Genomic DNA, 23465 nt, shown 5'->3' on the forward strand with positions numbered 1-23465 from the left:
TTTATATGTCCATTAATAGGACCATAGTGGCAATGCTTTATTTTTATCTTGCCACATTTTCAGCTGTTGTATTGTATACATGTGGAATAAAACAGAGAAATAAAAATTATGGAGAAATACAGTTCTGAAATATCTGGCATAGGGACTAAAAAGATCTCACATTGTAACTTGAAGCACAATAATCCTGCATAAAAATTATGTGCAGAAAAAAAAAAAAATGGTATAAAATGAATTTTAGCTGCTGGCAAAGTGGAGCTGTAAATCCACTGTACTTGGTAATATATTGTAGTACATTTTATAAAACAATGAAATCTTAGTTAATAGAGAGCTCACTGCAGCATCTACTGTTACATCTTTGTCGGGGAGGGGGAGAACATCAGTTTTTGGTGGATTGCAAAGTGTGAGTTTTAATGACGTTCTAAAGCAGCATAAAAACTGCCGTTCTTCTGCTTTTCATGCATTCCTTGAAATTTAAAGCAAACAGTCTGAAACAAACGGATCAAAATCATGGCATGTTATCCTCAGTTATGAATCATAGTTTGTTGTTTGATGCCAGGAAGAATCCCAGGGGAGGATGTTTGTCTCATCTGACAAAAGTGACTGCTTTCTGCCCAGCAATCCCCCACCCACCATCCCCTCACTAAAAGGGACATGCTGAAAATGAGCTTTCAGAAAGTCAATAGGAATAATTAACTTAGTTGTTTCATAAGAATCTGACAAAGGACGCCTTGGAGCATTTCAACCAAACAAGATGGCAATTTTATTAACAACTGAATGTCATTATATTATTTTGCTACATTCCATTTTATTTATAATTTATAAAAGTTTTCAGGTTCCCCCTTGGCCCGCTTTAGGTTCCTTCAGTGAAACCTCAGGCCAAACCATGATTTTATTTACAGAGTATGACTGTCAAAACTATGCCACACTGAAGTCAAAGTAGTGGGTGAATGTGGTCCTGTGACTAGGCAACAGCTGTCATCTTCCTGCTTGTTGGGAGTATGTGTCATGGGATTCTTCACTAGGATTTATTCATGACTCAGGCTAGTACAAATCATCCAAAAATAATAAGGTATTCGAGTGGTTAGTGAAAGACAGCTTTCTCGTGTCACTTGCAAAAAGGTGAAATCTCCAGAGCATATATAATTGTACTAGGCAAGCTAAGGATTTCTATTTCAGAGATAATCACATATTCTGTAGAAATGTTTTGTCATTTAAAAAAATGTTAGGTTTCAGAGTAACAGCCGTGTTAGTCTGTATTCGCAAAAAGAAAAGGAGTACTTGTGGCACCTTAGAGACTAACCAATTTATTTGCGCATAAGCTTTCGTGAGCTACAGCTCACTTCATCGGATGCATACTGTGGAAAGTGTAGAAGATCTTTTTATACACACAAAGCATGTTATTAGAACCTCAGCTGCCTACCTCTTTCGAAAAGAAGTTGGTGGAACTGAAGAAAAATAAGCAGCCACTCATATAACTTCAGTTGTACCTAAAGTAAATGGATACTGCATATTTAATTTATTAAATGCAACATTTCTTTACAGATTAGCTCAAGGGCATATGTAGTTGATGTGCATATTTGATGTTATATCTTGACTATGGACTAGAATGTGCTGTTAGCTCATTTGTAGTCATGGATATGAAAAAAAAAGATTTTTTATGTAACTATGCAGTTTCAGACATAAGAATTTTTGTCTTTGTAATAAATAACCATAATATTGCTTCAGGAATAAAACTTCCTAGGAATTCCCCAGATCATGAAACCTTGTCCTGTAGTTTAATTGCCAAGAAAACAAATTTACTGTGCTTAAAACATGCTCACTTTAATTGAACGTTGTGTATTTCTCACAGACAGAAGTTCATAAAATAGTTTTTTCTGTATGTGAAAAATTTAAATCTGTTGTCAAAAACATCTCAGAAATATATGCTAGCTCTTAGAGCTGTAGTCTAGTTGTGTGTTTCAACTAGAATATTTATTAAATATTACTGTTTAATACTAAATCAAATCATTGGGTCCTTACTCAGGGCCAGACTGTTCCCTCTAAATCTAATGGGAAGGGAGCAGGGAAGGAGGTAACTCGGGAATATTCTCCCCTTGTGGCTCCAAATTCCCTCCTGCAAAAGTTAGGGTTTGTCACACGGGAGAAGGAGCAAGGTTCTAGACTTTGTATTCTGCTGCTTTCGTGGATCCACAAGAGGCACAGAGCCATCTTCATAGAGGCTCTGGGCATGTCCCTTGGTACTGAGCTTTCCCCAGGTCCCTGGAAGCATGGCCAGAGCTTCCTCTAGCTAAGAGACCCCGGATCCTTGCTTACAAAAGGGGATCTCAGCACAAAGGGGGTTTAGGAAGAAGTTAGTGAACTTTCCCATAGAATCCCAGCAGGTTGCCCAGAAGGATTATACTCCATGGACCTCCCCACCCTGATTTCATAGAGCCTGCTGCAGGCTCCCACAAAGAGAAGATGCTGCTATAGAGAAGACTGACTCCCTCTCTCTCTCTCAATACTTCCCTGAGGCCTGGACAAATCAGCGCCTGGCTCAGAATACGTATCCATTTTCATATGTCAAAATCCTACTGAAGTCAATTGGAATTTTTCTGAGAAAGAGCTGAGTGAAGACCTCAGGATTGGGTCATGTAACAATATTTTGTTCTTTGGTCCTAATCCAAGAATCTTTTGCAGCCATTGGGCTTTGGATCAGGGCCCTAGAAAGGAAAGACGTTTATTTGGTTTAAGGAACTAGCCAGGGACTCAAGAGATCTGTGTTCAATTCCTGGCTCTTCCACAGTCTTCCTGTGTGACCATGGGCTCTCAGTTCTCCACTGGTAAAATGGGGATAGTAATACCTCTCCATCTCCCAGGATGTAGTGATGATACATTTATTAATGTCCAGTGATCAGTGATGACATATCTGCCCAATGGGTATCCCTGTGGGACACAATCTATAACATCTTTGTCGATTGTGTTGGGTATACAAAATGTGTCATACAGGCTGGTTCAATTATAATGGCCTTGAAATATTGAATCTCCTTGATGTCAAGTGAAAAGTGCATGCTGCACTCTTAGATGACCTGCACTCTGGGTCAAAAAAGGCCAGTTATAGGTCAGCTTGCAGAATGCTCTAACACAGACTCCAGCAAATGCAAAATATGTGGTTTGACTGTAGAGCAGAGGAACTACAGGCCCTTGCTGATAATCATGACTTGAAAGATTTCTGTGAGGTGGTCAAAGTTGTGTATGGGTCTACTCAATCTGCCTTAGTACCATAACAAATGCTGATGATGAATCTGTCATCACAGATCGTAATGCGATCCACCAATGGTGGTGTGAACATTTTAGCAAACTACTTAATCATTCATCTACTGTTTCTGAGAAGTCGCTGGATAATGTCCATAAACTGTCTACATCTTCTGCACTTGCCTATCCACCCACACAAGCTGAGGTGTTGATAGCTGTTCAAGTAATGAAAAATAATAAATCCCCTGGTCCCAATTCCATTCCAGCTGAGGTTTTCAAACATGGAGGAAATTGTCTCAGTTGACAAGCTCTTTGAATTTTTTACATTAAGTTATACTGCCACAACTGAAAGACACCAACATTATCACAATATATAAGTGTAAAGGCTCAAAGAGTGACTGTAGTAACTACCATGGTACCTCCTTGCTCTCCGTGGCTGACAAGATTCTTGCACAGATCCTGTTGAACTGACTTGTGACCCAAATAATCCACAACATTCTATCTGAGTCACAGTGTGGCTTTCATGCTCAGCAAGCATGGTTTTCATCATTTGACAACTACAGGAAAATTCATAACATGCTTTTCATCATTCGACAATTACAGGAAAAATGTCGTGAATAGCACCAACATCTTGTTTCTCAATCTAACTAAGGCATTTGATAGGGTCAGCTGCACTGCCCTCTGGAAATTGCTGAGTAAATTTGGATGTCCAGACGCATTTATTAACATCATTCAGCAATTCCATGAAGGCATTGCTGGAAGACCTAGTGCAAACATATATATTTCCAATCATGAATGGGGTGGCGCAGGGATGTGTCCTCGCTGCTAGCCATTTTGGTCTTTTATTTGCTGCAGTGCTAGAGGAAACCCTTTGTGATGCTTCAAATGGTGTCTTTATACACTTCTGCACTGGTAGGCTCTTCAGTCTTTCCCATCTACAAGCAAACACCAAGGTGATAGGAACATTGCTCCAGGAACTGCTCTATGCTGATAATTGTGCCTTGATGGCGCACTCTGAAGCAGCACTACAATTTCTTGCAAACTGCTTTGCTGCAGCGCCTCATAACTTTGGCCCCACCATCAGCTGAATGAAAACTGAAAAGGAGTATATATACCAGCTAGCTCCTCAACAACCTTACCAAGACCTGTCAATAAGACTGGAAGGTACCACGCCCTATGCTGTCAGTTTACCTATTTCAACAGTATGTTGAACAATGAAGCAACAGTTGACCATGAATTAAGAAAGCCAGCACCACGTATGGTCACTTCTATCACTTAATCTGGAAGCAACATGGAATCTGTATACAGACAAAAGTCAAAGTCCATGATGTCCTCATCACATTGCTCTACTGGTGTGAAACATGGACCTGTTTTCAATGACACATTAAAAAGCTTGAGAGGTTCTACTTGCAATACCTACAATGATTGCTGGACATCAAATGGCAGGACCAGGTTTCCAACACTGAAGTCCTGGTGAAAGCTGGTTTGGTCAGCATCAAGGCTCATTTGGTCTGTGCCTAGTTGAGATGGACTAGCTGTGTAATTCGAATGCCTGAGACCCATCTATCAAAATAAGTTTTATATTCTGAATTAAGCTCTGGCCATCGTAAGCGTTGAGGTCAGATTCAATACTTCAAAGACACCCTGAAAGAAAATTTTCTATTCAACCTTTGAGCAACTGTCGATTGATCATATTGCGTAGCACCACACCATAAGGGTGGTATCCACAACTTTGAGAAAAATCACGTGGAGCAGCAGGACACACAGCTCCAGCCACAGGAACAATGTGCAGGTCAATCAACACAACTAGTCAAATGGCTCCGTGGCCAGTGGGGTAATGTTGTTCTTCCTGAATTGGTCTATGGAGTCATGCAAAGACCCATTTGTACAAAACTATGATTGTCAACATTGCCCTTGAAATTGAGGTGACCATCATCATCAGAGATAATATGTTTGTTAATGTCACTGAGGTATTCAAAATCAATGGTACTGGGAGATATATCATTATTTAGGTAGACAGAAGGACTACATAGCACCTTTCATTTGAGATTAATTTTTGGAGAGATTAGATCACAGCAGTAATTTAGTAATCATAATTTTATAGTTGCTATGGCTGCTGACATAGCAACATTGCACTTAAAGTATTAGATTAACACTCTCACCACTCCCCGTTATTTTTCATTATGTCTCTGGAATCACTAGCAGCTAAAGTACAGGCGGATACAAAAATCCAGAGAACAGAAGTCAATGGCCCATCCTTAACATGTTGGCTTCTTGATAGAGCAAGTAATAGCCAAACTGGCTGCAGCACTTGCATGCACAGTAATAAGCTCTTCATGTACAAGAACAGCAGCCATCTGTAACTATGGATTACAAAAGCAATGGGATATTTTTAGCAGTGGGACTTGTTTGTATTGTGTCCCTGAGCCCTCCGTCCATACAACTCTTAACACACGCATGCACTCATTCACTGTCTCCGTTTTGTTAGGTTAAGTTTTTGTGTTTTGTGGGGCTTTTTTTAACTTGTGATACATCAGTTTAATATTGGTATGTAACTTAACGAACTGTTATTTATATATTACTATACATGTCTATAAGTGCCTATCCCCATACTCTGTGGACATTATCCTGAAATCAGTTGAGTTTTAGTTGTTTTTTAAAATCTCGATATACATTTAAAAAATTTTAAAAATTAAACACACAACTATACTAGAGAGCATTTTCTGTACAATTTGTGGGTGAAAGTCAAACAACATCAGCTGAGAAAGAGGACTTGGTAAAGGACTGTTCAGAGGCCAGTCCGAGTCACTACAGTACAACACATTCTATGATACCAACACAGAATAGTACCATACTTCACATGTAGTTTCATTAAAATCAACTCCTCATGGAATGAGGTATTGCTCACCATAAGAGTATCAAAGTTGGGTCCTTTTACTTTTGTAGATAGAGGGCATGAGACATCCAGGAACCGGGAGTAAAAGGAACTTTAGGAGTCAGAAACTAGAAGATTCTGGCCATTAACAAGCTAAGGGGACTGAGTCCCTAAAGCAATTACCTTTAAAGCTGATACAAAGGGCCCATCCCACTGGTTTTCTTTAAACAAAACTCTTCTCTGGAACATACTGATCTTTTGGCAAGAATTTGTCCAACTGGTAAAATGTACTTTTTATCAATTACTCATCTCTTTCCCTTTTTTTCTTTTTAAGTTTTTTTTTTAAGAAGTTGGTAGGAAAATATCTGGAAATGAGAAACTAAAACTCCTTTGTTTTTACTTTGTAGTGAATTTTGACCACTTCCAGATACTCCGAGCAATCGGGAAGGGAAGCTTTGGCAAGGTAAGTTAGAAGTTGAATTTATTCATGAGCTCAGTAAGGTGCATTGTAACTAAAAACAAATTATGCACAAACTATTTATTGTAGCAAGAATAATAATCCTGAAAGTGAATTTTTCTTGTATGATGGGTGGTAAGTAGAGGTGGGCAAATTTTTAGTCAAGAAAATATTTCATTGACATTGGCACATCTGTAAACTTGTAGCATTTTTGAGATGCTACATTTCAAATTGCACACAATTCATTTTTTAACTACTAGAATAACTGAAAATTCCATGGCAAAACTATGTATTATATATTTTGTTTCCAAGCTGGGTTTGTTGGTTGTGATTGCTCATTATAATCTAGGTATACTTGGTCCTGCCTCAGTGCAGGAGGATGGAGTAGATGACTTCTCAAGGTACCTTCCAGCCCTACATTTCTGTGATAAGTCCCATGGTACTGCATCCGGTTTCTTAATTGGGTGAGCTGACATTATGTGATCAGGAGGGTTCTCAGAAGCCATTTGGTCTCTATTTCTCTGAGCAACTAGTTGTAGTTAAGGGGGCTGTTTGTTTATTGTTTTGAGAAATAATAAATATAGTATGTGTGGGGCATGTTTAAAAATCAGAGCAGCACTAGTATTTGATGCTTGCTTTGTTTCCTAATTTAGATATCTTTGTCATTGAGATAGATAATTGAAAAAGATACATACATTAATTGTAAAATATTATAAATAATATTGCATATGTGTGTGTGTTCATTCTTTCCTGAACAATTATTACATTTCTGGTGTTGCCTGAATTACATTGACGTGAGTTTAGGCCACTGTGCTTCTGTCTTTGATATTTATATTCTGCACAGTTTATTTTTCACCACATGCCATGTGTGTCCTTGCATTGAGGGTATCCACCCTCTAACTCTGAGCTGACAGGAGCTTGTTGCAGTGCCATATTTCTTCTGCTGCCTACATCACATTTAGTTTAGTGTGTCCTAAGGGCAACTTCCCTCTGAAATCTCCTCTGATCAACTGAGGCATCTGCGAACGATTAAGAGCAAAAATAGCAGTGGTTTTAACACATTGGGAAAATTGCCAAATTTGGCTACCACAGCACCACTACATGACAGTTTGCAAGTGTGAAGCTTTGTGCGAAAGGTGAATTTCACAAGCTGGTGTCTTGCGGGTGAGGGCAGGGAAATGGGTCCTTGAAGTTTTGCAAAATATGAAATGTTGAAGTTTTTGCAAAGTACATAACAGATGAGCAAAGAATGCTGCAACACTGTTTTCACCAGCTTCACCTTCCCCTAGTAATAACCTAGGAAATAATCAGAGTACTGTCAAGGAAGCTGTTATTCTTTTCTTTTTGTTTTTATGCATCAAATACTGAGGGCCAGAGTCTGACTGTCTTATTTTGGTTAGCACTTTACTCCATGAATATCTCCATTGAACTCACTGGGACTATTTGGAATAGAATTAAGTTCTATTTAGTGTGAATAAAGGGATCAGAATACGGCCCTTAAGATGAAACCTGCTGGGCAATCAGTTTTGTTCTCCCTTTATTTGTACCCACCTATTACAATGGTATCTGAGCTCTGTAATATAGGGGAAGTACTATATATATGGATAACCAGAGCTATAATGCTCAATGTGTACCAAGCTCTACCCTCCTTGCTAAGCTTCAGTAATGTGGTTGGGTGTCAGGGAACTCTACAGAAGCAAAGATGGGAGGATTTCTCTCCCCGAAGCACCGTGGGTCTCATTTTGCCAATATGGCCATGTTTTCATACAGTTTTTTAAAACTGTATGTTAAAATATTAAAATCTACAGAGTGACAAGTCAGAGGAAGCAATTGGGAATGAAAAAAACCAACCGTTGCCTTGATGAGACATGACATAACTTGCATAAAATTACAGAAGTTATATCAACCCAACAAAACAAAACAGCCACTATTTTAATGTTTCCCAACAAAAATATTATCTTGTGTTTCCCCTGTGGATACACAGCAACAGGTCATTGACCAACACTGAGAGCTATCATATTCGTCATTCTGACACACTAAGGACCGGATCCACTCACATGGACTCCTGCTGGATTCATTGTGAGTCCACATGGGATGGGGGCTAGTAATGATGTATCATCATAGTGAACTACTATGTAAATCAGAGAGGAGGTTGTTCTGAAATGAAAACAGACATATTTTCAGTCATAGGTTATAAAATAATTAATGTCTCAAGCAGAAAAGAATAAACATGAAGAGGTAAAATGTCACATTTCTAAGATGGTGTTACAAACTGTCAAGGTTCCTTCCCCACTCTGAATGCTAGGGTACAGATGTGGGGACCTGCATGAAAAACCTCCTAAGCTTCTCTTTACCAGCTTAGGTCAAAACTTCCCCAAGGTATAAAATATTCCACCCTTTGTCCTTGGATTGTCCGCTACCACCACCAAACAAATACTGGTTACTGGGGAAGAGCTGTTTGGACATGTCTTTCCCCCCCAAATACTTCCCAAAACCTTGCACCCCACTTTCTGGACAAGGTTTGGTAAAAAGCCTCACCAATTTGCCTAGGTGACTACAGACCCAGACCCTTGGATCTTAAAAACAATGAACAATCCTCCCAACACTTGCACCCCCCCTTTCCAGGGAAATGTTGGATAAAAAGCCTCACCAATTTGCAGAGGTGACCACAGACCCAAACCCTTGGATCTGAGAACAATGAAAAAGCATTCAGTTTTCTTACAAGAAGACTTTTAATAAAAATAGAAGTAAATAGAAATAAAGAAATCCCCCCTGTAAAATCAGGATGGTAGATACCTTACAGGGTAATTAGATTCAAAACATAGAGAACCCCTCTAGGCAAAACCTTAAGTTACAAAAAAGATACACAGACAGAAATAGTTATTCTATTCAGCACAGTTCTTTTCTCAGCCATTTAAAGAAATCATAATCTAACACGTACCTAACTAGATTACTTACTAAAAGTTCTAAGACTCCATTCCTGGTCTATCCCCGGCAGAAACAGCATATAGACAGACTGAGACCCTTTGTTTCTCTCCCTCCTCCCAGCTTTTGAAAGTATCTTGTCTCCTCATTGGTCATTTTGGTCAGGTGCCAGCGAGGTTACCTTTAGCTTCTTAACCCTTTACAGGTGAGAGGAGCTTTCCCCTGGCCAGGAGGGATTTCAAAGGGGTTTACCCTTCCCTTTATATTTATGACACAGACACTGGAGAATGAATAAAAAACTGTAGAGGGAAGAACCTCTGGTGGTGTAAATTGTCATAACTCCTTTGAAATCAATGGACCTATGTCAATTTATACCAGTTGAGGATCTGTCCCTAGATTTGTACAAACATTAAGGGAAAGTCCTCTGAAATTTTCAGTGGTTAGGCAGTGAAGTGCTGTGACTGCTACCAGATCATACCAGAACTTACTGTTACTTTGTGTTTCCTGCAGTCTGCCTGTTGTATCCTCCTGTTGTCTCTTGTCTTATTTTATAAAGTCTTCACGGAAGGGACCATCTTTTTGTTACACAGTGCTCAGCACAACAGGGCTGGGCCCTTTAGGTGATTCTTCAACACAAATAAAAAAAAATAATAAATTAACCAGGGTTTTATGCAAAGTATGTCTTGCTCTCACATACAGTGGGAAAATTAGTGTCCAGAAGGTTAAGAGTGCTTATTAATGTTACAACCAAGGCATTTTAATCCTGTTAATTAGGTTCCATTTCTCAATCTTGAAAAAATATTACTTTATTATGGTTGTTTAAACTTTTGGGTGGTTATAGCTGATATTTAATTATGGTCTTTGAGAATATATGAAGTTACTTTGTGTTAAGTAAAATAGATCTAATATTTTAAAAATCTCCCCTGCTGTCAGATTTAACCTGCTACACTTAATGTAATTTTCTTAATTATTTAAAGATATATAAAGTGAAAAAGCCTGTTATTAGCTATATAAAACTGTGCCAGAGAAGTTGAAGCATGAATGTTTTATTGTTGTGTCTATAACCCTCCTTCACTATTTAGTTACTATAGACATAGAGAATAGAATTTCCATCAAGGCAAAATGACTGAGATAAAGAGATTTATTTTTTTAGTGTGACAGGAGAGGTCTACAATTTATTTTCACCATAAAGTTTTGAATTCCTTGAACAATATCCTGTAATTCTAAGATGTATTTGGGGTGCTTTGCTAAATAGATAGATTTAATATTTAGATTTCACTTAGTATGTGAATTAGTAACAAGTGCAAAATTTAGCAATGTAGCCCCTCAATTTGTTACCAAAGATCAGAGATATGAAGGTGCTGAAATACTTGTACATGTTTGACCATAAAAGGTATTATAAATGTCCTCTGATGACTCTGTCATATTATCTTGCATAGAGAACTAGGCAGAACAAAATGTCTGCCTTGCAGCCTATAACATGCACAGTGATTTAGATTCATAGGCTCTGGCAGTGTCTTCAGTTCTGCCCCTAAAGAGCACATCAGGTAATGTTGCTAACAGATATTTTTCCTTATAGAGCAATTTACTGATTCTGGAGGCTGTGAACAGCTTAACATCAGTGCCTGCTGCCGTGGTAAATGACGCATTGTGTCCTTAGCTTTCAAATTTAGTTTGCTTTTGTGAAAGCAGTATATGTAGCCCACAATGGGCAATGGAAGTATTCCCCTGATGGAAAAGCACCAAAGAGCTGATGTAATTGGCCCTACTCTGCCCCCTCCAGTAGGCCCCAGCATAGCCATCTTGCCAGGGCAGGTACTGTAAGACTGCAATTCATGCTGGCCTTAATGTGCACAGAATGTGACATAGAAACATCCTGATAACATACACCCCTTTTCTGTAGCCACCCTCTGCTTTACTTAGATTGTAAGCTCTTGAGGGCAGAGACTGTCTTTTTTTGTTCTGTGTTTGTTCAGTGCTTAGCACAGTGAGGTCCTGGTCCATGGCTTGCGCTCCTAGCTGCTACGGTAATACAATATAATAATAATTATAATTATAACAACAACAAGCAGGTAACAGGGAGGAAGTGTGGCACACAAACACCTGTTATTACTGTATACCATTGCAGGGTCACTTCTGTACTAGGATGACTCTCCTGGAGCCAGGTTTATAGCCACATGACATTAGCAGTTTGCTGCAAGCAGCCATGCTACACCCAATAATCTGGCCCAGTGTTGTTTACCAGATAGTGTTCCTAAAACTCTCTTTAAGAACTACACAGACAGGAATTTTCACAGCTAGGTGACACTGGATTTTCACTTTCTGGTCATGACACAAATTTTAGACATGGTTTGAATCTCAGATGTGAGGCCATGCTTCACTATGTGGTTGCATTCCTTAGGGAGTTTTTCAGGCTACACAGTGATGTGTGCCCTTGTATCTGAAATGAGAACAGAGCTGTTTCTCTCTATTCAGTGCTTTTTTCATGGGCAATGTGTTCTGGGCAGGGAGCACCCAGACTTTGCCAGTAAAGGGTTGCATTGACAACTTGCCTAGAACCTGAGGGCTGTATCTTTAATAATTTGCATTACATGGAGCAGATCATTTCTGGATATGAAGGTGTGACCCATGGAGATTATGAGTTCTAACATACAACATGACCCTCAGAGGCTACAGGGCAAATTCTGATCTCAGCTATCCCAGTGGAAATCTGGATCACTCCTCTCACTACAGTGAAGTTAACTCCATGTTTATACTGGTGTAACTGAGATCAAAGTCTGGCCCTACAAGTACCAACACATAGTGATCTCTCTTGATCTAAGCATCTTTGCACTTGTATCAAGAGAGAGGACCATGTTGAATGGTGGCTGTGAGTTGTTTTGTAGAACTTGAGAGATCTCACTTAGCCAATAGGTCATGCTTTGGCTAGACCAGCTCTGAGCAGGTAATAGAATGAGTGCATTTGTTTATTGAGTTGGTTGTAAATATTCTGGGTACGGTAGAAAATGAACGAGCCAGGCTGCAGTTCAGAGGCTCCAAAAGGCTGCTATTCAGTTCAGAAAACTGAAGAAAAGGTTTGGGATTTTGTAGCAATGAGACAAAAATGAGTGGGTAAAATACAATTAGACATTGAGCAGCAGTGAAAAGAGGATGTACTAAATAATATATGTTGGTTTGCAGCTATAATACTCTTCACCAAGAAACCAGGCGAAGCAGGAAGGAAGAGCGTTGTCTATTGTGAAAACATAATTAGGTCACAGCTGATGGTTTTTTAAAAGTGTTTTTGATAAATATGCATCTAGTCCTGGACATTAATTAGTGAATTAAAATTAAAAACATGATTGCTCTGCTAATCCAAAAGATGAAAGTAAAAGCTCCAAATATCTTGAAATGTTAGGATCCCAACATATAATCTATTTGTGAGTCATGGAATGGGTTTTGGCTTAATTGTATGACTTCTGTTTCCAGAAGGACTGTGTAACCTTTCAATTCAACATCCCAAAATGTGGGATAGTGAAACAAAATCTGCAGGGACAGGCAGCAGTATATGCCAGCATTGGTTCCCACCAGCAAAGTGTGGGCCAGTCTGTTATTAATAAAAGTTGATTTTTACTGAATAGAGAAGTTAAAGGAACTAATGAAAGAATGTTAAGAAGTACAGTGTATTCAAGGTACTTATTAATGCAGTCAAGGCAGAAAATAGGGGAGGGAAAAACACTCAAGCTACAAATTTACATAACAGTAATTTTAAAGTGGAAGGGTGGGTCAGTATCACAGAGAGAACAGAAACTTTGGGAGGAGGCCAATTTGTTATTTCAAGGTCAGTTTCCTATCTTGTGATTTGCAATCACCTTATATGAAAACTAACATGAATTCTTAAACCAAGTGATACATACATACAGGAGCAGCATGGGAAAAAAGGCAAAAGATTTAGTTAATTTTTGGTGGGAGGATGAAAAGGGCTTAATTTAAAATAAAGAGTTTGCAGGTGACATGGAATGGAAAAAGACTTGGGGATCCTGGGAAGCATGAATCTTCCATCTGTTTTAGGTCTGGAAGCCATCAGTGCAACATTAACCTTTTATACTGTATATTTCCTTATTACACACATGCTTCGTCATGCACAAGGCTTGCATGACCACATACTCGCTACGCTTTTTCATGTACATTGTAACTGCCCTAGTGGTGGTGGGGACGGTAAAAGAATCATATTCAGCTCTTAGGCACAGTTTGCATGAGGAGACCTCACCCTCTGTTCTGAATCTAACCTCCTCCAAAGAAACAGAGATGATTCTAACATGCAGTGACACTAAGCATTGTAAAAGTAATTAATCATACTTAAAATGTAATAAAATAAAATAAAAATGTTATCCCCAGGCAATACCACTTTGACTTTTGTGGAGCGACTCATAGGAGCTTCCTTTTTTAGCTTTCCTTGTTTAAAGGAAAAATAAGTCAAACCTAGAGCAGCATATCAGCCATCAGAGTTTTATATGTATTTTTAACAACATGCTGTGTTGATTCATATGTCATCTTTCTTAATAATTATTTCAATATGCTGAATTGCCCAAGGTACAGAGCAAAGCTGTTTTACATAAAAATATCTTTCAGTTCTAATATGTATTTATGTACCTTGTAGAACTACCCACCCCCTAGAGCTTATATTTAAAGAGTGATATCATTATACTTATTTTTCTTTAGCTACGTCTTGTATTTTATGCAATGCAAGTGCTAATGTGTGAACTGTGCTTCAGTTCATGTGATATCATGTGAGGCAGTGTTGTCTAGTGATAGTACCTTGAGCTGGGCATCTGATGACCAGTGCTCTATTTCCAGTTCTCTCACTAACCTGTGCAACTTTGGGAAAGTCACTTCACCCCTTGGTGCCTCTGCCTTTGTCTCTTTCTCTGGAGACTGTGAGCTCTTCAGTGCAAGGGCTGTGTGTACTGGGCAAAGCACAAGGGGGCCCAAAAATGTCCCTTCTTTTGAAGAGTGGAGGACCTGATATACCTAGGTCAAATGTGGTCATTCTCATCGCCTTTGTGATATTTATAGATTCATAGATATTTAGGTCAGAAGGGACCATTATGATCATCTAGTCTGACCTCCTGCACAACGCAGGCCACAGAATTTCACCCACCCACTCCTGCGAAAAACCTCACACCTATATCTATGCTATTGAAGTCCTCAAATCGTAGTTTAACGACTTCAAGGAGCAGAGAATCCTCCAGCAAGTGACCCGTGCCCCATGCTACAGAGGAAGGTGAGGATTTGCTGAGGATGAGTTTAGTTGTCCTTAGTCGATCCGTGATCATGAGTCGATCCGTGATCATGCATAAGGTCATATTTACTGAAATTGGCATATTTAAATTTACAATGTATCTTGCCATAGATTTTAAATAACAAAAATAGCCTAAATTACATTCTTTTAAAATATGCATAATACATTTTATGTAGCAGATGTATACAAATCGATTTTTTTCTCACAGGTTTCAGAGTAGCAGCCGTGTTAGTCTGTCTTCGCAAAAAGAAAAGGAGGACTTGTGGCACCTTAGAGACTAACCCATTTATTTGAGCATGAGCTTTCGTGAGCTACAGCTCACTTCATCGGATGCATACCGTGGAAACTGCAGAAGACATTATATACACACAGAGACCATGAAACAATACCTCCTCCCACCCCACTGTCCTGCTGGTAAAACTTTTCTCACAGACTCTCCTCTGAACAGATTGGCATTCAGACACCACCTTCAGAGTAAGCAAATACACTGGTACCAATGAAAGGATTGTTAGAATTGAATATGAGGCAGTGAGCCCCTGCGGGAATGGGAAACTACTACTATTTGTATTACATGTAAATACACCACTCCATGCCATATCCCCTAGCATAACCATTAGTAGCATCTAACTAAAGCAAGTTGACAATTTTACCTCTCTCAGCAGCAACATCTCCAATGATGGATCTCTTGACAAAGAGATCACGAACAGGATACAGAAAGCTTCTCAGTCGCTAAGAAAGCTACACAACAAAGTCCTGAAATCCCACAGCATAACCCTCTCAACAAAAATAAAACTGTACAATGCTTTTGTGCTCACATCTCTCAGTGAGACCTGGACACAATACAAATGGCATATCGAACAGCTAGAGGCCTTCCATATGCGGACTCTGGGCACCATTATGGGGATCCAGTGGCAGGACAAAATTACCAACCTGGAGGTTCCCCAAAAGTCAAATGCCACAAGCATCAAGGCCATGCTGCTGAATGCCCAACTACGCTGGGTTGGACACATCATTAGGATGCCTGAACATCAACTCCCCAGAAAATGTTTCTACGGAGAATTGGCACAGGGACGCCGGAATTAAAGCTGCCCCAGAAAGCGCTACAAGGACAGCATCAAGAAAAGCACACACTTTGGTAAAATAAAACCAGATGATCGTCAGAAGGCTGCATCAAATAGATCAGCATGGCAACACACAGCACTCAGAGCTTTCCAAGCCTTTGAAGAGGACAGAAATAACTGACTGTTAGCTGCAAAGGAAAAGTGTCATACCACTGCTATAGCTACCAAGATGCTCACCAATGACTTTGTCTGCCAGATCTGCTCACGACCATGCGCATCACGCTTTGGACTTCAGGGTCACTCCAGAATCCACAAAAAGAGATAGCATGGAAACATCATTGTTGTACTGATGGACTACATGAGAAATAGAATTGTGTATGGTGCAACATGGGCTGTTATGGCAGCCACTGCCCCTGCACTCATACTTTCTGTAGATTTGGTTTTGGGGGAGTAGTTGCAGATCCATGAGCCATGCCCTTCTCTGGCTTACCTGTGATCCAGTGCCAATTATCCATCCATGCTGCTTTGAAGAGAGGTATAACAGAGCAGTGCTGTGCAGTGCCAAAAGGTTCAGAGCCTCCCTGCATAGCATCTCCAAAACTGGAAATCTAGCTACTCCCCAGATTATGTCCACCTGGGAAGTGGTGAGTTTCCTAAGGGTTCAAGGCTAGATTTGTAAGGATATTTAGGTGCCTTGAGATGCAGATGGCACCTGGTGGAATTTTCAAAAATACCTAAGCACCAAATCTCATTGGGAGCTAGGCAACTGGGTGTTTTTGAAAAGCCCATTAGGTGCCTCTCTGCATCATATGGCACCTGAATACCTTTAAAAATCTGGCTCTGTTTTATATTCCCTAATGCCAGACCTGTGGGGAAAACATTACTGAAGATTAATTTGTTCTTTCCTCTGCATTCCCTTTATGCAAGCTCCCTTAGCCAGTCAGAACCAGCCTTATGCCTCTTCCTTTATTTTAAATGGAAAAAGAGCGGGCTAGAGCTACGGGAAATTTATCTTTTTTTACTTTGAATTTACTGCTATGGAAGAAAGGAAAATGTATCAGGAGTTCCTCAATATACGTTGAAGTCTCGCTCTGTCAACTGCTGGAAGCATGAGGCTAAATCACATGGAATGAGGACAGTATTGAAATGAAATATTACAGAGAGAACAAACATATCTTTATAATAGAGGACCATTCACGGACAGTCTTCACATGGATGTGGGCACATTTCTTTCTTTCATTTCCCTTTTTTTTAAATCCAGGTGGTTATTTCTATAATTTTTAGCCTATATTATGTTACAATGGAAACTGTTGCAGTAAAAAGCTTTTTGTAATGGACAAGGTCCATTGAGAGGGAGTTTGAAAAAAAATCCTGCTTTTTAATGCACTAAGTTTAGCAGTTGGAGAAGTGCACAGCTATCTATGGGGAAACTGAGAGGAGTCATCGAGGATGACAAATACAAATAGATGCAATTATGTGAGAGTTGTGACAGAGAAGACAGTTATATTGCTATAAATACAGGCATGAAATTAAATTCATTAATATCTGGAGAGCAGCTTGCCCATTTCACTTAGTTTAAGTGCTGTCTTTGGGAAAAGCAGTTGGCAGACATTTTGTAACCCACATACCTCTGTGAGTTAGAGCAACCATATGTACAGTTATAGAATACCATGTACTTGAAAGCTTCCCTCACCTGTAGGATGTTGAAACTATCTGATCCCCTTTGTCATTCTAAGAAATCAAGCACATAAGTTGCATTTTGGGATGCAGATCAAAATTTGCACCTCGGTCCCCTTCCTAGTCTCCCCAGAAGCAACCCCTCAGGAATTAAGTGTCTTTCCCTCATCTGCCACAAGGTGGAATCTTGCAGTTCTTTCACTCTTAGACTGGTATCCAAGTCCACTACCCTGTGTCAACCAACCCTTATCACCCTGCATGCCCAGCTGCTTTCAGGCACCTGCGTTTCCTCCCTTCGGGAATCTGTGACCAGTGACAGTGACCAACAGGTATTTTTATTTAGCAGTTAGAACAAAGCATGAGAGAAAAAAGGATTTAAAAACAACAAACAGCCTACATGTATAATCTTATGCTTTGCCACAAGCTAAGTTATATAGGCTTCTCTCTTAAGTTACAGGAACAGTACAGAACCAACTTACATTCTTCTAATAAATCCAGATGTTCCTCTGTGTTAGTCTGTGTTCTCCCCTTTTGGTGGAAAACAGGGTTTTAGAAAGTCCCTGCCTTCCCTTGTGGGTGTTTGGGTCCAATTATCTTATTGCTCACTAGTTTCTTTGTTCAGGCAGCGGGTGTGAAGTATCAATTTATGTCACACCCCTGAGTGACACAATTATACCGACCTAACCCTGTCGGTGACAGTGCTATGTTGACAGGAGAGCTTCTTCCATCGACATTGCTGCCTCCTCTCGGGGAGGTGGAGTACATATGCCGACAGGAGAAGTCCTTCTGACTGTGTAGGTAGCATCTTCACTAAGCGCTCCAGAGGCACAGCTATGCCGCTGCAGCACCGTAAGTGTCGACAAGCCCTGAGACTGGATTTTTCCCAGTCAGTTGGAGCATCCAGCCGGGCCTATCCTGGAGAATGTCTCCAAGATGACTGCTCCACTGGTTGGGCAGTTAGACCCATTCAGTCTCAGTGGGTTGTAATCACTGGCCTTATGGCTGTGCCTCCCAGTAGGGTGCTGAAACTGTCTGATCCCCTTTGTCATTCTAAGAAGTCAAGCATATAAGCTGTATTTTGAGATGCAGATCAAAATATTTTATTAATACAGACACTTATGGGCATACAGACATTTATGGTCACATATCACAAAAGTATTTTCTATACTTTTTATAAAGTAATTTCTGACTAAGTTCACTGAAATGCTCAATAAATAGAAACAATACGGACTACAAACAGATCAGGGACTTAATGCAGAGATGGTATTAATATTCCCTAAAGATTTGTGGGCCTGCTTTTGCCTTATTTACACTGCTGTAAAGCAGGCGTGTCTTTCATAAAATGATCCAGAATTTGCCTTGTTATCACTCATGCTGGACTTTTATAGTTCAAAACACCAAGAGCCTCATTCTGACATTCTTACTCGGGTATAAACACTAGTGGCTTCACTGGACATTATGCCTGTTTAAGGATTGCAGGATTGTAATTTAGTCATCTTTACATCGTTAGCCTTCTTGGATCATTTCAGAGCTAACTAAGTTTTAAAACTGATTCACAATAATTTTGAATGTATCATTTCCTTGAGTAAGTTTTCTCACCTGCCCTAAACTGTTACACTTACTATCAAAGATCAAACTAAAATGTCAGCATTTGCCAACAGATTCCACACAGTTACTGCAATTATTTCCTGTAGAATATGGTATTTCCAACACCGCTGTGTGATATAATGCCAACTTGTTAATTGCAACCACTGTAATAATACTTTGCATTTATGCAGCACCTTTCATCCAAAACGTCACAGGGTTTCACTAATATTAATTAAGCCTCACAATACCATTGAGAGGTTGTCATTATAGTAACCATTTCACAAACAGGAAAACCGAAGCACCAAGAGGGTAAGTGTCTTGCCCAATACCTCTTTGAGTTAGTGGCAGAGCTGGGAAGTGGCTGATTCACATCCTATTCTAGTCAGTAGAGGAAACTACCTTATTTATGATGAGCTATAGATATTGACAAATTCTAGTCTTAGTACCTTCACCCAGCCTTATAGATTGTAGTGGGATTCCACATATGTGCCTGTGCATAATTTGCCCTACAGTGCATATATTTATATACTGAATGTTTGTTAGACAGACTTTTCAAACTCCTTCACAAAGCCTGATAAGAATAGGCGCTGATGTCACTTTGGAAAATTCTCCTTCTCAGAATGAAAGTTTAGTGCTATTTTAACACTGCAGCTATTAAAAAGCCTATTTTATGGCTAAAACCAAGACTGGCTAAAAGAAATCCCAATGTTTTCAAAGAGTGATGGGCATTTATGAAGCTGCTGCCATGCCACCAAGTACCATTCAATACTTGGATATGATGGTGAGGCTCCGATATTATGGATATATGCACTATAGAAAAAGTGTAGCTAGGTAGGTATATAGATAGATTAGATATTGTAGAACAGACAGAAATACATACTTTGTCTATTAAATAAAACTGTGGTCTCTACTCAACAGAAAAGATATAGTTACATCTCCTGTACATGCACAGTGAACAGTTCTTCTTTCTCTCTAATTACATGTATTTTTTAATATATGGATTTACTACGGGTATTTTGTTTTCAATTGCATTATTATTGTTAGTAGTACTACTGCAAAAATAATAATATTGTGGTAGCATCCAGAGGCCCAAATTCTGCTCGGAACTGTGCAAATGAGACAGTCTCTTCCCCGGAAAGGTCACAGACTAGGTTTACCATCATCTACACAACAGGTGAAGTGGAAATGGGAGCCAAGGTAACAATAAGAATGGATGTATTTGCATAAAATATTACTCTGAGTGGTCACAGTAATCAGAGGTGCCTGAAAGCCAAACCAACCAGTGCAGGAAGAGGAAATGATCTTAGATAAGGATGAGATGGTTAAAAATAGATGTGAACTTTTCCCCAGTAGGTTTATAACCAAAATAAACAAACAGAAACCATCTTATTAAGCAATGCAAACAGAAAGAGAAAGGAACTCTGCTATTTTTTTCAGCTTGCATTTGTACTGATGGAGCTAAGTTCAGATATCCAGAGTTTATTGAAGGTTCATAGAACACAGTTATCCAAGTTTGTAATTAATTGTTGGCATATTCAGAATTGCTTTTACTCCAAATATATTTTCCCCTTGGGTCAATAGCTTCTTGTAGAATGGCATTCCATCCCCCCCCATCCTCTCACCTCTTCTCCCTCACCCCAAAAAACAGCACATTTAAAATTAGTCCTAAACAAAAGAAGAAAACACATTTTGATGTCAAAGCATGACTTAGATGAGAATAGATGTAAGTTATTTTAAAGGAATTGTACTTGTAGCATATCTACAAAGTAGGCCTTTGTGATTTTTACAAAGTGGATTAAAGGTTCTCCATACTCAGGTGTAGGCCATGTGAATTATTAAAACAACGAAATAATAAAGGCTAAACTACTTCTGCAAAGCAAATGACGTTAAAGGTGAGCCTTCCTGAGGAGGGACACTTAGAAGCCATCTTCCTTTGAGCTGGCATGAAATCTGCTGCAGCTACACTGAGGCTAGGATCTCTTCAGTAGTTTCATACAATATGTGAAAGGGGAAAATATGAGTTCAGAGGGTTCTGAATGCAGCAGAACCTATGTGGTATGTTGGGGCAAGCTGAAGGGAGCCCATTCAAGTGTCTGCATCCCTTCCATGCCCATGAGCTATATTAAGCCGAGGCTTTCTCTATCCTTGCAGTGAGTTTGAGGGACTGGTCAATCACTGAATATGTATCCGCTGGAGAGCCTCTACACCCCCAGTCCCATATGGGTAAGGGCACAGCAACAGTGGAGACTACTAGCATCCCAAGGCTGAAAAATACTGGTCATGGAATGGTGCAACTGTAGGTTCTTCAATGCAGGGGACAGAATTCCACAGGCTCAACCCCCCATTGTGCCAAATTCTTTTACTAGGGCTTGACAAAGAGACCAAAATTAGGACCTAAACGCAGAGTTTCACCCAGCCATAGTCACTGGTGTTACTACTTTGCTGCTTTTGCTTCTCTAGAAGCTGTAAAGGACAAAACACCAAAGTATGGAGCTCTCCTGTAAGTATGGAACTGATGAATGCCAAAAGAGAAGAGAATCTAAAAGAATTTCAGGCCAAACAAAGAAGTGTGGAGCTTGTCTAGCACTGACTTGCTATTGAACGCTGTAGTTTTGAGAGGAGCTGGAGTAAAATTATAGAGCAGAAAATGCTGTTAAATTATTCACAGTGAAAAAGTGAAGAGAAGTTTCAGCTAAAGAGGATCCAACTGCTCTGCAGTCAGCGGAATTGTTCATACAAGAAAATGTTGTTTCAAAGTGTCTGAGGTATCAGTTGGTCTTTAAAGGTCAAAGTGATTTACAGCAAGAGCTAACCATTTTCTCATTATCCAGTGCCAAATTTACATTTCTATTGGAATGGGCCTGATTCTGCCATCCTCACTCACTTTGGGCTAGATTGTGGACGTCATATCCTCGGTCGGTGCGATGCAGAATCTCACTACTTGGAGGAGACTGTGCAGAAGGCAGGCCCTCTCCTGGGGCTACACAGTCTGCTGCATCTTATTCACATTGTTGAGCTCTTACTCACATGAATAGTTCCCTAGAGTCCTCCTGTGAGAAAGGGCTCACCAATGTACTGTCTAGTTCAGAGTCATATTAAGGAACAGATATGCCAGATTTGGCTTTTGAGTAGTCTAGTTTCATGTTCTTTATGGGCCAGGTACAGGCACCCTTACTCATGTAATATCTTACTCCTCAAATAGGATCTGATCCAAAGCCCAGTAAAGTCCATGCAAGTCTTTCCATTGACTTCAGTGGGCTTTGGATCAGACTGACATTCCTACTGATTTCAGTGAAGCTACACCTGGAGTAAGTCTGCCCTGGTATTTCTGTTGCTCTCCTTACTTATCACACATATGCTCCTTTGTTTACCTGCCTCCCTCCTCTACCACTTATTGATAATAGAAAATGGAAACAAAGGACAAAAGCTGAGCATGAATGTAGCATGTGTGGAAAGCTCACACTGTAGCTCAATATTGTCACTAGCTGGATTTGTGTAGCTAACAAATTCACTTAAATTCTGAAAAACAACAGAATAATAGGCATAAACGATTACAGGATTTGGGTGTGTCAATCTCTCTCTGTTATTATTACAAAATAATCAATAAGATATTTTCATTCAGTTGATTCCCCCATAATTAAGAAATGTGCCCTTTTCACAATATTGCTCGCAGAGCTGGTAGGGGAAGGTCTTCTTTACTCCTCTGCTGAAACTCTGTCATTTTCCCTTGTCAAGTTGCCATTCACCATCAAAGCTCTCCAATGCTGGAATAAATTTTGTGTTTTGTTGCTGGAAGAAAACCAGCCAGTATTAGTTATTAAAATGCAGACGTTATGAATCCAGAAGTCAGTTCAGCACACTGATCCATAATGCCCTGCACTTGCATTGTAATATAGTCCAATGTATATTACAATAGGCAGCTCTTTTCTTAAAAACTATTTCTTTAACCCTTGGGCAGAGCAGTGACTGTGAGTGATTTTATAGCTTTGTCCCTAATGCTGTCCTCTCTTATCTCACCAGCCAGTCATTTACACTGATCAAGGAGCAAAGCAGCACCATAAATGTGGTTTTAAAAACAGACTATGCCTCCTGTTGGAACAGGATGGCAGCCTTAGGGTCAAGATTTCCTGATAGGATGCACTAATTCAAAATGTCATAGTATTAACAATGGTACCTCGGGATGTGTTGGCTTCAGTATTCTAATATTATTTATATTTTATATGTTGGTGGCATTATAAACTACCACTAGCATTTGTAACATTATTAACTGACAGAAAAATGAAGAACAAGTATATATTTGGATGATCCTGTGTCTTATTTTCTCCATTCTTTCCTTGTCACCATCCTGTTTCTTATTGGCCCCTGTTT

At 39.6% G+C, this 23465-nt stretch overlaps 1 protein-coding gene across 2 annotated transcripts in view; it reads left to right on the top strand.

Moving 5' to 3' along the window:
* STK32C (serine/threonine kinase 32C) overlaps nucleotides 1-23465 on the top strand; it is a 253843-nt gene that overhangs the window by 141586 nt on the left and 88792 nt on the right. For both annotated transcript variants that reach the window (XM_073353977.1, XM_073353975.1), the window contains exon 2: nucleotides 6517-6572. In XM_073353977.1, coding sequence (XP_073210078.1) covers nucleotides 6517-6572 — 56 coding nt within the window. The remainder of the gene's footprint in view (nucleotides 1-6516; nucleotides 6573-23465) is intronic.

Source organism: Lepidochelys kempii, chromosome 7 (assembly GCF_965140285.1).
Source record: "Lepidochelys kempii isolate rLepKem1 chromosome 7, rLepKem1.hap1, whole genome shotgun sequence".
NCBI lineage: Eukaryota > Metazoa > Chordata > Testudines > Cheloniidae > Lepidochelys > Lepidochelys kempii.